Source organism: Mobula birostris, chromosome X (genome assembly GCF_030028105.1).
Source record: "Mobula birostris isolate sMobBir1 chromosome X, sMobBir1.hap1, whole genome shotgun sequence".
Lineage (NCBI taxonomy): Eukaryota > Metazoa > Chordata > Chondrichthyes > Myliobatiformes > Myliobatidae > Mobula > Mobula birostris.
Window position 1 is genome coordinate 76,901,325 of NC_092402.1, and position 15,184 is coordinate 76,916,508.

Consider the following 15,184-nt stretch of genomic DNA (forward strand, 5'->3'; position numbering starts at 1 on the left):
TGACACAGAAAGTAGTTTTCATTTCCTCTGCTGTCACCCTTAAACTCACTCCAACAATTCGTGGTTATGTCACTTGCTTTGCTGAAAGACAAATGGCAGGTGCTCAGTGACCATGGCATCTACACCACCAACTCCAACATCTTCTCCCTCACCCCACCCATCATTCCAAAACTTACTCTGTTTTCATGAAAACATATTGGTTGCTTCACTAGTGAAAATCAGACTTCGACCAGTCAGGCTGAGTAAGGCTTTTGCATTTCATGCCACTGCATTCTTATGTCTCACTGGAGAATACAATTGAAATGTTTGCAGTTTCTCACAGCCAATTAAACAACAGTTTCCATGAGCATCAAAATTCTTCTTAAAATGTCAAAAAGAATAAAGAGTCTCTTACATCTTTTGTTCTAATATATTTTCCAAGAAAATCCAATATACATCAAAAGTTCCAATGTATGCATTATCCATAAATTATTACCATAAGACCATAAGACATTGGAGCAGAATTAGGCCATTTGGCCCATTGAGTCTGCTCCACCATTTCATCATGGCTGATCCATTATTCCTCTCAGTCCCATTCTCATATATTACCACTTACATACTATATTTATTCTAAAATACATAATGATATATCCAGGGGATTGATTCATTTAAGTAAGAGCAATGACAAACCTGGAAATAGTAAGTCAAGTAGCATTTGTTGAGAGAAAAGTTAACCTTTCAAGTCCACCACCTTCCATCCACAGTTGGAAATAAATCAATTTTAAGATGCTAGTTAAATACAAATTTCTCTGTATTTTAAAACTGTTTATTATAATGAGAATTAATCCAATTGGAACATTCTGTTAATCTCTTCTCAGAAGCTGGCTGACTTCATGAATGTTTTCAATATTTCCTTGCTTTAGTTTAGATATCCCAAATACTGCATTGTTTTGTACTTTTATGTATATGTGGGAGTCTGTTATGCGTCTGTTTCATTTGTACTTTTACAGATAATGTACATATTTATATCGATTTGTTTATGTGCCAGAACAGTGTCTTGTCATCGTCTCCATCGTCATCATTACTTCATTTGCTGGTACAAATTTCTGAATGTCTAAATTTAAATATTGATAAATTCTTTCCATCCAGTGGTCGTATTTATTATATATGCTGATATAGTTAGTTTAGTTCCGTTCAGTGTTGTAGTGGCTTATAAGGCTGTTTAATATTTTAGCCTCGTCTTCTGTGACTGTTACCTGCATCTTAAACGAAAGTGCGTGTTTTGTCGTCTACCTGCATTTATCAATGGATTTAGTTAATGTTAATCTTAAAATGATCAGCGATATGACACACTCTGAAGAGGAAGTAAAGGGATCTTATCCCCATCGAAAACGAGTTTGATTCTGTTCAGAAATAGTTGAATTTCTTGCCTATCAACTCTGGTAAAAGACCTTGTGATATAGTCGCGTTTAAATTGGGTATTGTTAGATACAGAAAGCGCACACAATCGGCTCTGGGTCGTATACAAACTGACAAAAATAACTCTTATATTGACACTATTTTAATCTGAAGTTGCTACCTACCCAAGGCCGAACTGGGATCTGAGTTGTCTGAAGTAACATTCAACAATTAGTAATGACCGTTTTATCATTGCTTGCCAACTTTTCAATTTTTTTTTTGCAGGAGTTAGAAATTTATCAGCATAAGGAAACACGACCAACGAATCTGGCCGGATATCGTGCCCAGGGCAATTTATTATAATGTAAAGATATTTGAAATTTATAATTACGGGGGATCTGGCATATCCACACACAAGGAAATTTGCATCTGCGAAATGACAGTTTATGGGATCTTAGGCGGGAGAATCGTTTAGAGCTCCGTTCGGAAATACCCGGTAACATACGTTCTAAGGTGTAGGGTGTACAGATTGTGTTGTAGCTACTTGGTGCTTAACGATTCCGGGTCTGCACAGTGGATTGCCCTGCGAAATCCTGTCCTGACCATTGTTTCTTCTGCTTCTGCCTTCTGGAAAGTCAGTACCTATATATTTATTTTTTAAGGACGGAAGATTTGTTCATTTCTAACTCAGCTACGGGAATATTTTAAATGTTTATTCCCCCCCCCCACAAAAAAAAACATACTTAGAGAATTTATCAGAATTGGCTGACATGGGACACTGTGTCGCCCAGATCTGTCAACTGCGGTGAGCCTTTCATTCTGAATGCTTTCGCTCATTCCAAATACATTTCCCATATTCGTTAACTCAGGCGATGTCGGAACTGTTAGTGTGGGCGCTGGTACATTTATTTCATACAGAACGTGACAAACAAAATTAAACGTCCCAATAAAAGCACCTCAGTGTCTGTGAAAGGCCATCGAAAAACAGTCGACGGACTAGTGAACCTGTCAGGAAACAATTAAGTGGATAGAAAGTGGAGAAAAAAATGCTGGTCAGACATATTCTAACACAGTCAAGTACTGTATTAATCGACAGCACCACACGTCTGGGATTCACATAATTTGAAGATTCTTGACATGTAGCTTCAAACCACTCCTTGAAATTAGACTGTTGTTTTCTAATGAAATGGCGAGTAAATCATTTCGGGGTATCCAAGGCGCGATACATAAACCATCAGACCTGGGACAGCACCTAAAGAGGTGATTCGGCGGCTCCTGCTCGTTGAAAATGAACAAATGGCAAAAAACTGTAATAAGTATGATCTAAGAATGCGGGCTCAAGGTTTTGTCTGTTTCTGCCTGAGAATGAATGTTTTAAATTCCTTAGATGAACTATTTTAACCAGCTCTAATCTTGTCCAGGTCTTTGGCTCTGGGGCATCAGTACTCGTCTCTCGGTTCCCAGCCCATCCTGTGCGGTAGCATCCCTGGTCTAGTCCCAAAGCAACTCCGTTTCTGCCGGAACTACATCGAGATCATGCCCAGTGTGGCCGAGGGGGTGAAGATCGGAATCCAGGAATGTCAACATCAATTCCGGGGCAGGAGATGGAACTGCACCACGGTCAATGATAACCTAGCTATCTTCGGGCCAGTTCTGGATAAAGGTATTTCAGTCTGACTCCCCCTAGCAAGATCAGAATTGGCAAGACATTAACACCTTGCAGTCAGGGGAGGGGTGGGGCGGGGTGGCGCGAAATTGAAAAGCAAGCAAAGGAAAAATCTATTGGAGAATCGGTAACATACTGAAATCAAACAAAATACAAAATACTTTCACTGAATAGCTCCAAATAAAATTAACCAATGGGCTAAAATGTTAGAATAAACCTGTTCTCTTAAGACTAACTCATGACTAAGCCATGAAAATAGGCGTTAATTCAAATAGTAGATATAATAGGGAACGTTAGACTGATTTTTGTCTAATTACTGCACAGTTGTAACATTGTTTAGTGTAAAAGGAACGATAGGTTAGCCAGTGCCACTAAACAGAGGAAATAACAGTTCTGAATATTTCGTGCTGTGACCATTCTACGTAATTAATCCTTGACATCAATTTCACATAGACAATTTTAATGTTCTTTGAGATTAGAACAAGTTATGTGTGTTGCATTTGAAAGTGAGAATAGGTGGTAAATAATCAATAATGGGTTAGCATCAATGATGAGGACTATTTTATTGGAAAATAGTGTGTAATATTTTCCTCCTATACAGTTTCAAAGCCTCTGTCATCCCATTGCTGTTCTATCCATGACCCAGAATTTGCTAGGGATATAAGAGGAGTTTAAGAATCATTTCTGTCTGCGGTGTGGAATTGTGAATTGTGAATTGTGATTTCCCACAAATTGCTAGATAATTTGTGCCAAGAATCCCCACAATCTGGAATTCAGTGTTAAGTCAACTTCCCCATCAGTGCCAAGAAATTACTGTCTTGAAATTGCTGTTAAAACAATTAGATGAATCTTCAGAAAGTTGAGGCAAGTTTCTAACCTCGGTGAAATGTTGTTGACTTGGCACCCAACCTCCAAGAACCATAAAGTAAACAAATAAAACTGTTCAGTCTCACTCCTGTAAGTTGTGTTGTTCCCAGCAATCTTTATAAATGTAATATTACATTTTTCTAATTTTCCTATTTCTTTTTTAATCCAATCTTTCCCTCTTTACATCTTCCATGGACAACTGACTCCTAATTTACCGTGTTTCCTTCTCTATCATCTGCCTCTCTGTTTCCCTCAATCTAAGAAACCCACAATTTAATCTTTAAGCTCCTTCATCTCAAATTTACCATCTTTCTGTCTGATATCAGTTAACATAAGGGCAGGTAGCATATTGTTAAGAAGGCATGGCCTAGAACATCTCACTCAGGTAATCTGTGTACAGGTTTTGTGGTTGTATGGCTAAATCAAAACAGGCATCAGAATCTCCTATAGCTACAAAATTTCTGATATGCACCAGTTACCAATTAAATCCTTACAGGGACATTCACCTGGTTCATCCAATCATTTTAGATTCAATTGAACCTGTGTGACAGTAGCTATGCTCAATCTAAAATGGTGCTAATTTCATTTTGCTGGGGGGCATGCTCATCACTACAATGGAAAGAATCATCATGTATCCTAGAGTATGAGCAGTGGAATCACTGGATAAGGAAGCTCCAATGTGCATTTCAGTAGGTCAGGTAATATCAAAGGAGAGGAATTAACAGTTGACGTTTTGGGCCAAGATCCTTCATCAGGAAGGTCCTGATATCCTGATGAAAGGTCTTGGCTCTAAACATCAACTGTTAATTCCTCTCCTTAGATGCTGCCTGACCTGCTGAGTTTCTCCACCACTTCATGTATGTTATTCTGGATTTCCAGCATCTGCAGAATCTCTAGTATTTCAAATGTGTATCTAGTTGGTCTTTTGCCATCCTGTTAATTGCACGATCCAACAATAATGGCAGAGTTGACTAATCATAGCAATTAATCTCCATCAGCTCGTTTACAACGGGCACAGACACGCAGTGAGTTAAGCTCCCAGTGGTGGTGCATTTGGAACTTGTATGTTCATAGTCACCTGCTCCTCCCAACCAAACTACATTTACCATATGTTGTGTCTCAGATTATTCATACACTGTATCCAAAATTGTTACTTTCAAAGAGAAAGCTATCCAATTTACACTTAAATAACCAACATAAGATACACTTGACCCCACAGGGAGCCTGTTCCATAGATTGCACATTTAGCAACACAATGAATGCATTATTCAGATAATATTGTACCCATTTTCTAGGGTGAAATCTTACTTGGATTGTAACGTCTTTTGAAGGATTAAGCCTTGTTCCCCAAAGCTTCTAGTTTACTATCCTTATCTGTGTTCAAATCCTTTCATAGCCATGCTCTTCTCTAATCCTCTAACTCACCCAGCCCAACAACCCTTTAAAATCTTTGACTTCAACTAAATTTAAATACTTGCGCATCCCCTATTTCTTCACCCACTATAGGTAACCATACTTCTATACATCTTGGTTTGTAGGTCTGAAAATCCATCTCTTCACTCATGTCCCTTTCTCATGCACAATCCCAGTTACACCAACCTCTAGCCAAGTTATTAATCACTCAACCAACTCAATGTCATTTTCTTTGGCTCAATGTTAGTTTTTGAATGATTACACTTCTGTGAGGTGCCTTCAGATATATTCTTTCAGTGAACCCATGACATAAAGGCAAGTAAAATCATAGAAAAATGTTGTAGTGCTGGAAATTAGAAATATTCAAACACCATATGCAGAGAGAGAAACAGAATTAATATCACAAGTTGAATTTTATTGCGGTTATATTTAACCTTGTTCAATGGTTAGCCGAGTCAGTGTTGTTTGGAACTGTAATAAATAGAAACCATCCCACATTCAGGTTTAAGAGTTATCTGAAGGATTATCATTGCTACTTTAGTTCATAGTGCTCTTTCTTTTTATATATCAAGGATTCTTAGCAGACAGAAGTAGAAATACATTTACTCTCTCTCAGCAATACTGTACCTAAGGGGAAGTTTCATTATTCAAATTTGCAAAAGCACTTAGGATAGACCATAACTGAGATTTAAGTGGAAATATACATTTTGTTTTAGTTTTTAAAATAATGTTTACTTTCACGTTATAGAATCAATAGAACCTCCATTCAATTTACTTTAAGGAATTATTGAAATACTGATTACAGATTAATGGAGTAGAATTTTTTAAATCTAAAATGTTATTTCTAAATCAAGTTTGTCTGCACAGCCAACAACTGAAACAATATTTTAATGACAGTAATTATGGTCGCCTGTAAAAAAGACAATACATAAAAGTTGGGAATTTGGAGATTGGTTTAAGGTTCTTTAATTTTAAAATTGAATAAGCCAATAGAAGAAACAATATCCATATCACTGGATGCCATCACAGTTGCAAAACCAAGAAGACAAATTAAAATATTGTTGTTTGCTTGCATTGGACCTACAAACAAAAGCTAGAAGGGAAACATGAGGAAGGTCAGGTTTAGGATTCTGGAGGAGGATAAGGTTGCATTGCAAAAATTGTAATTGGCTTTAACCACAACAAAGTGCGCGAGAGAGATTGTACATAATGTGTGCTAAATGCGTACGTGCAGCTATGAGAGTGCTTAAGGTATTAGAAGATTACATATAGTAATATACAGTGACAGTAGTTTTGTATACTGTACAAATTTTGGGTGGTTTATGTTTTCATGCTTGGTTTATGTATAGTATTCTCTTTTATATATTTAGGTATTCACGAGTTCCAGTTTGAATTGATAACAAATTCAAAACAATTTGTTGTAAACACAGTATATAATGACTATTTATTGTACAGTATGATACACTAGAAGGGCAACAGGGTTTTCAGTCACATATTGTGTCTGCCATGCCTCCTGTTGTTTCTTTTGTAGTCTCCAGTGTTGAACCGGCATACATTACATTATTAACAGAAATCTATATTAGATAAAATTATATAAAATTTGCTCTATGTGATCTTCTTTCCGTACTACTTCCTCTCAAATGACCAATATAACCTTTCATCTTTTCTCTCTCATCTATTTCTCCACTTTTCCTTTACAGGCATCAATGCCATTTTCCATAATTGATCCATGTGATTAACACATAGCATTTTAGAATGCCTCAATGTATCTTTTGTTACACTGTTACAATGATATGATTGCAGTAATATTGGTAATAATGACAGACCAGCACTTATAATGTTACACTGGTAGTGTAATATAAATGAAGAGAGACACTTTGTTTAAATATCAATCCTCAGCTAGTATGGAAGTTAAATATTGTACAAATCTCTTAATTAATTAATGGTAATACAGTGGATTCTGCTTAATTGGGATATACGAGGGCCATTATATTTTGGCCTAATTAAGTAGCTGCCCCAATTAGCCGAAGTTTCATGGATATAGTTTAAAAAGGCAAACTATATTTAACTGAGTAACAAATTATGTATGTAAATAAATACAGAATAAATTAGAATACTACCCAAACTACTAGAGTACTATAAAACTGTGTATTAGTTCCTAATAGTTATCAATGGAGGAATTCATCCAGTGTATGCTGCTGTGTTCTTATGATTGACTGTAAATGAACAAAATCAGTGCAGATACCTAGTGCAGATAATGGACTGCCTTCATTGCCTTCCTGCATGAAGTGTTTTAACAGCCACACAAGTGCACATGACTGACACTATTTAGAAACTGCTGCATCATCCAAATCTTTGTTTTCATCATAACATTCAAGATGATTTCTGATAGCTTCAAATTCTTCATAGTTCTTAGCTTGCTGAAGTAGTGAAATTATTTCATTTTCACTCCCAGTCGTTTTTTGCATCTCCATGCCTGAATGCCTGAAATCAGGGTGAGAAAAACTGTTCTGAATTGTCCTACTATTTATTTCTCACCAACTATCAGTGACAAAAATCACTGCTTTTTGAACGCAAACACATGCAATTGACGCTATTTGAAAACTGCTCGCTGTAAGAATGGTGTTGTGTTTAACGGCCACACAATGTGCACACAGCTGATGCTAGCTAGAAACCGTTGCATCTTCCAAATCGTTACTTTCATTGTAACATTCAAGATAATTGCAGATACCTTCAAATCCTTTGCAGTTCCTAACTCACTGAAGTAGTGAAATTGTTTAATTTTTACTCCTGGCCGTTTCTTGCATTTCCAAGCCTGAATGTTTGAAACCAGGGTGAGCAAAACAGTTCTGAATTGTCTAACTGCTTACTTCTCGCCAATTATCAGCGACAAAAATCACTGCTTCTTGAACGCAAGCACATGCAACTGACGCTATTTAAAAACTGCTCGCTCTAAGCACGGCATAGTGTCTAATGGCCACGTGATGTGCACGCAACTGATGCTAGCTCGAAACTGTTGCGTCCTCCAAGTCTTTATTTTCATTGTAACATTCAAGATGATTGTTGATAGCTTCAAACTCTTCATAGATCTTAGTTTGCTGAAGTAGTGAAATTGTTTCATTTTCACTCCCGGCTATTTCTTGCATCTCTTAGCCTGAATGCTTGAAACTGGGGTGAGCAAAACAGTTTTGAATTGTCTTATTGCTTATTTCTCACCAATTATCAGTGACAAAATTCACTCCTTTTTGAACGCAATCACATGCAACTGACGCTATTTAAAAACTTTCACTCTAAGGCACGGTGTAGTTTTTAACATCCAGAAAATTGCACATGACTGATGCTAGTTAGAAATGTTCAGCTACAGTTATGGTGTTCCAAATAAACAAAGGGCAGCATGGCTATTTTCTTGCTTAGTTTTTGCTCTTTAAAAGTTGTCCCAAATAAGCAGCTACCCCTATTAACCAATGGCCCAACTAACCAGAATTCACTTTACCTCCAACTTTCACCCTGGAAGATGCAATGTTTGGAAGGTATAGTCTATTGGGATATATAAGAATATATCACAATGTGAAAATTATTTATATTTGCACAATTTACATATAGAGAAAGACCATACTGCATTGATTGATAAAATATTCTATAGGTTCAGCACCTCTCAATGAACAGATAAAAAAGGCATTTAATTAGTGTCATGTGAATGAATTAGATTGAAACAATAATATACAATTCTCATCTCAATGTATAGACTACAAATTATTATCTGCTGTTCCTTATGTCACTAGTTATTTATATTTTATTAACTCAGTATTTAGTCCAGTGGATACTGGTCATATGATATCAGCTGTGACTGACTGGTGGCATTCTTATCACTAAGCCAAAAGAGCACTAAGTTATCATCAACTTCCAGAAACTATTATATCAATAAATCCATTTTTCCCAGCACTATTGAGTGAGGTATCCAATCTTAAAAACATGTCTTTTCGGTGAGGTTCAGATGATTGATGAATCCCAAAGAAAAGTCAAGGTGAAGTTCATTGTCCTATGGACAAAGACATATATGTACAGGTGCAATGAAAAACTTTACTTGTAGCAGCATCTCAGGCACAGACTATCATATAAGCAGCATTCACAAGAAAAATATAAATTAAACATAAATAAGATACAAGTTTTACAAGAAAGAACACAATTAAGTATGTTCTTAAAGAACAAGAGGGGAGATATTTCCTCATGTTCTGATCAGCATTTATAAAACATCAACATAAGTAAACCAGTTATTATTACATTATCTGGTTGGGGTATTTCCATATGAAAATTGAATACTGGATTTCCAATATTTGGATTGTGGCTACACTTCAAAATCATGTCATTAATGTTGGGATGAGTTTAGCTCAAGTATATCTTTCAAAAGAGATCCAACACTTCCTCATCGTTGACATGTTCTTAAACAGTGTGTTACACTGATGATTCTCAGAATGAATTTAAAGAATCCTGCATATCAACATCCAGTATACACAATCTAAGGTTACTTTGAATCTGCACAGATTTATCACATAGACTCGTACAAAATATATGTGGCATTATACAAGGCTTGTTGAACAAAAGGGACGTTAGAAAGCACCAAAGGGAGAATAATTTGAAAATCAGTGTAAGATTCACTTTGCATGTGGAATTCCAGACAAAGCAAAGACAAGAAGCTGCAGAGAGTTGAAATAATGAGGGAAAAGATTGGAAAATTTCCATAAGTCTGCCAGAACATGCAAAAGAAAAGTCCTGGGCGAGGACCTATATCGGAAATTTATCTCTAAAATTGGTGAGCTATATACATAAAAGGAAAACAATCTTTTGGGTAATAATCAGCTGATAGATCATAGCAGCAGACCCTACCCAGTTTTATTGCTAAAAGTACTTTAGTCTCTACCCACCTGACTACCCCAGATAAGTTTACTAATTATCACCACATTTCTTTCATTGCTTGGCACCCTACCAACATATGTGTCAGTTCTAGGAACGAGCCACTTAACTGACAGTTCCCAATCTATCTGCCTCTGCACATTGCACATCTCCTATATTTTCAGCTGCCTGAGGCCAGCTTTACTGAAACTGATGTGCAGAGAACATGAGATGAACTAGTGACTTCTTGCAGACTGATCAACAAGTAATAAATATATTACCATTTTAAGGTTGCTTTAAAGGTAATTATTTATGGCTCAGTGGTAACGTTCTTGGCTTCTGAGTCAGGTCATGGATTAATGGTAGCGAAGATCCCAAACTAGGGAAAGATTAGGCTGGAGACACAAGAGATTGCAGATGCTGGAATCTGGATCAACTAATCGCTGGAGGAACTCAGCAGGTCAGGCAGCATCTGTGGAGCGAAATGGACAGACAACATCCCTGGTCAAGATCCCTCAGGTGGGTTGAGTTAAATCTGAGACTAGGCAAAATGATCATGTGGCAGGATCGGGCTTGTCCTGGGTAATAAGTTCTAGATATTTCAGAACCTGTTGTAAGCCTAAAAAGTGATGAATGCTGCTGTGGATTGCTGCATTTTACATTACAATTTGTTGTGTAAAATTCTAATATAGTAGTCTAAAACTCATCCATATACAGTTGTAATTTTATCTATTACTACACTTAGTGGGATGTACAAACATGTTGGTTTTGAGATAAAGCCGTGGGAAACTAATTACAAATGCTTGAAGAATTTAGAGGAGGTTTCTTCCTCTGCTACTTGAATAAGAGCCTTGATCCTTTTATTTAAAACATGTTAACACCTCTGTTAAAACTGGAGGCAGAAATCTCATACCCACCTTTGTAACTCCCACATTGTAGAATTAAGTTCTTGAGATATGCTTTTGGCTAATTTATTAGTTTTTGGAATACATCTCAATTCATACAGTACCAATCTGGCTTCCAAAGCAGGTTTTTGAGTTGTTACCTCTGTATTACACCATGGATTTATACTGCTCAAATTGGCTGTATTATGCACAACAGTCTTTTTGACTGCGGGCTCCCAGCATGAAGCCTCAGTGCATATGGGGCCGCCTCATGACAAGTGGATGAATGGGGAATCATAGCTAGCTCATCCATGGTGTTACTATAGATTTTCCTGATGAATGATACACTCAGCAAGAAGCACATATTCCAAATGCAGCCTCTCTGCACACTTATTATATTTTAAAATTTGTTTGCTTATGGACTATTGGTGAGGCAAGAGAGCTGACTCTGAGCCAGAAGTGACATCCTTTAAAATGCTTTTAAGAGCAATAACACATTTATTGCATTTGATGATAATTTAGCATCCAGTGATCCTTCAGGACTGACTGACCTTCCATTCCTTTTCACTTGTAACTTTTTTTATCTTCCTCTGCGTTCAGTTTTTTACCTTTACATTTCCTCAGAAACTGATGCAATTCAACTATCATTTATTGACCTTTTACCCTTATTTACTATAGTTGTGGTATCTTATATATCTTATACTTAATTTTGCAGACATATCTCTTTGAATTTAAAATTATTCCTGATACCACATTGATCTTTCTTTTTGGCACTTAAAGGAAACAGTTGGTTCTATAGGATTTAAACTATTGAATATGATGTAGCTAACCAGATGACTACTTTGTTGAACTGAGAGAGATGTAATCTCCATCTAACCTTTACATGGGAGTTCTTGATGCTAATATGGGCTACTCGTAATAAGCAAGTCCCAGAAAATGACTATCTCTCAGCTGTTAAATCATCATCCTGGGAGTGAGCTACCACTAATCAGAAACTTATGTGCACCAGAGCTAACTTTAACATGTCTATGGGAGAGGGTATGCTATAACAAGCAACTAACCTTATGATTTCCCAAAGCTTTTACAAAGTACAAGTCAGAACCATGATGGAGATCACTCCACTTGCTTGGATGAAGACAGTGCAGCAACACACAAGCAGCTTTGCAGTACCTTGATCAATGCAGCCTAAGAATTCAAACTCCCCACTCTAGCACTGACACACTCTAGCTGTGATGCATTTACAAAATGCACAGTACTATGACAATACCGATCAAACTCCAGTCTGGCATCTAGAAAGACAGGAGCAGGAGGCACAAAGAAATGATAACATCTTCCAGTATTGCTCGTGGTCCCACAGCATAATAGGAAACACATAACCATTTCTTCTTAGTCACATTCTGCTTAAGGATACCAAGGGATTTCCTTCACCACAAGGACTGCAGAAGTTCAAGGTGACAGCTCACTATCAGTGTCAAGTAAATGCTGGACTTCCTCTGCTCCTATATGCCACAAAGTCATAAAAATAGGATAAACATTAAACTGTATGCAGTATGGATTATGCATAAAGGAAAGAGGAGCAAAATAAGAATTGTATAATTCATTCTAATATTAATATCCCAGCTGTAGAACCTCTGTGACGTGTTAAAGTTTAAGTCAGTGATTTGTTGGCACCTTAGTGTGTAACCACCTTGGACGTCAATGTTGATAGTATGATCTGTTACATCAGTTAGGGGTTCCCAGCCTGGGGTCCACAGATGCCTTGCTTAATGGTATTGGTCCATGGCATAAAAAATGTTGGGAACCCCTGAGCTAGCTTGAGAATGATGATGTGAGGCAGTGAATTGTTGAGATACAGATTACAAACATCTTCAAAGCAAATATTGTTCTCCCTTTTGGTATCCTGTGCAGTGATCTGAAGAAGGTTTAGATAACGGGCTTTCAATTCTCCATGAGACTGAGGAATAGGAATAAGGTTATTCAACAGGTGGCTACAGGATATGATCTTGAACCATACAAGTATGATAGAGGGTTCCTGTTCATTCCTCAAATGATCAACAGCTGAAATAGCAATTAAATTGGCTTAAAACCTTGGCTTAATTTGGCTTAAAACCTTCGATTAAGGAATAGGTTAAAAATCAGTCAAGGTTCTCCATATTAATCAATTTATACATGTGAAAGGAAAGAAAGTACATTGTAAATCAATTCTCTTTCACAATTAAATAGCAAAATCAAAGACCATAAGACATAGGAGTAATTAGGCTATTCAGCCCATCATGTTTGTTCTGCCATTCCATCATGGTTGATTTATTTTTCTTCTCAACCTCATTCTTCTGCTTTCTTCCTCTAGCATTTGACTCCCTTACTAATCAAGAATCTATCAACCTTTGCTTTAAATATACCCAACAACTCAGCCTCCATAGCCATTTGTGGTAAAGAATTCCACAGATACACCACCTTCTGGCGAAAGAAATTCCTCCTCTTCTCTGTTCTGAAGCGACATCCTTCTATTCTGAGGCTGTGCCCTCTGGTCCGAGACCTTCCCACTATTGGAAACATCCTCTCCATGTCCATTTTGTCTAGAGCTTTCAATATTTGACAAGTTTCAAGCAGGTGAGGTTTCCCTCATTCTTTTAAATTCCAGTGAGTACAGGCCCAAAGTAATCAAGCATATCATTTCTGGATCATTCTTGTGAGTGTCCTTTGGGCCTTTCTCAATACCAGCACATCCTTTCGTAGATACTGCTCACATAACTGCCTTATAAACCCTCAGTATTACATCCTTGTTTTTATACTCTAGTTCTCTGGAAATAAATGTTAACATTGCATTTGCCTTCCTTACCACCGACTCAACCTGCAAATTAACTTTAGGAATCCTGCACCAGAACCCCCAAGCTCCTTTACACCTCTGATTTCTGAATTTGCTCCCTATTTAGAATATAGTCTATGCTGTTATTCCTTCTGCCAATGTGCATGACCACACACTTCCCTACACTATGTTCCATCTGCCAAATCAAACAAAAACACTGCTGATGCTGGAAAACTGAAGCAAGACAGAAATCGGCCAAAACATTCAGCAGGGCAGGCAGCATCTATTCAAAGAATAACATGACATAGCATTTCAGGTTGAATTTTGGATAGCTTGCCAGGTAGGCCATGTAAATTAAAACTCTTCCCATCAGTATTTCACAGTCCCAAACTTGGAATAAAATATTCCATACACCATGGCAGCTGTTATAAAGGTATTGTTGCTTATATTGTTATATTTTGCCTGAGGTTAATTAATTCTGTGTGAGTTCACACAGAAATCTGATCATCTATAAATAGAGGCAATTGTCGTATCATTAGCTCAATCCCAGCAGTGTACCCTTTCTTCATTTTCAGATATAACTGTGTTAAACTTACCAGTGGTTTTGTGCAAGGTCTGCACGGTTTTAAAAATTTGTCTCTAGGATGCAGTTTTTTAACACAGTTAAATGACTCTTTAAGCCACTACGAATGGAATTAAATGGAATGTACATCTGATCAAGTGGTCTCCCTTTCCGAATGGAAATTAGGGGACTACTTGCATTTGGTTCTGTAAGCAGTCAGCATGATAGAATTTTCACTAGCAGTGTAGCAAGTCCATGAAACAATAGATTGGTGCTGGCTGTCAAGACAGGAAGACCAAGGCCACTGCAGATTAAGGAAAAATATTAAGTATGTACCTCAAATAATAATGCAATAAAAAGTATATTTAACTTAACATTGTTGATAATTACCATTAATTGATAATTATTTTACCATTGATATAGTTTTTGCAAAAAATTATTCAAGATAATCACTCTGCTTAACATTGTATATTTGATATTCAAGTTGGTTTTAGCTCCTCCAAATTAGTAGTAGATAATCCTACTCAAGATGATAATTTTTTAGCAAACATATGGTTCAATATAGATAATTTAAACTCTGTTAACTATTGCCAAGATAGTCCATGATTCAATTTATCTGTGGCTAAAACTATAAATCGATGATTTTGCTATCTTTGAACTGAACTTCTCTAAATATCTTCCAGCCAGCCTTCCATCTTCCAATCTCCATAAACATAGAT

The 15,184-nt window shown here is 36.9% G+C and overlaps 1 protein-coding gene across 1 annotated transcript in view; it reads left to right on the top strand.

Annotated features, from left to right (window-relative positions):
- Positions 1–2,898: 2,898 nt before the first annotated feature.
- Positions 2,899–15,184, top strand: part of LOC140191904 (proto-oncogene Wnt-3) — a 31,367-nt gene continuing 19,081 nt past the window's right edge. The window contains exon 1 of the mRNA XM_072249751.1: positions 2,899–3,040. Coding sequence (XP_072105852.1) covers positions 2,914–3,040 — 127 coding nt within the window. The 5' untranslated portion in view covers positions 2,899–2,913. The remainder of the gene's footprint in view (positions 3,041–15,184) is intronic.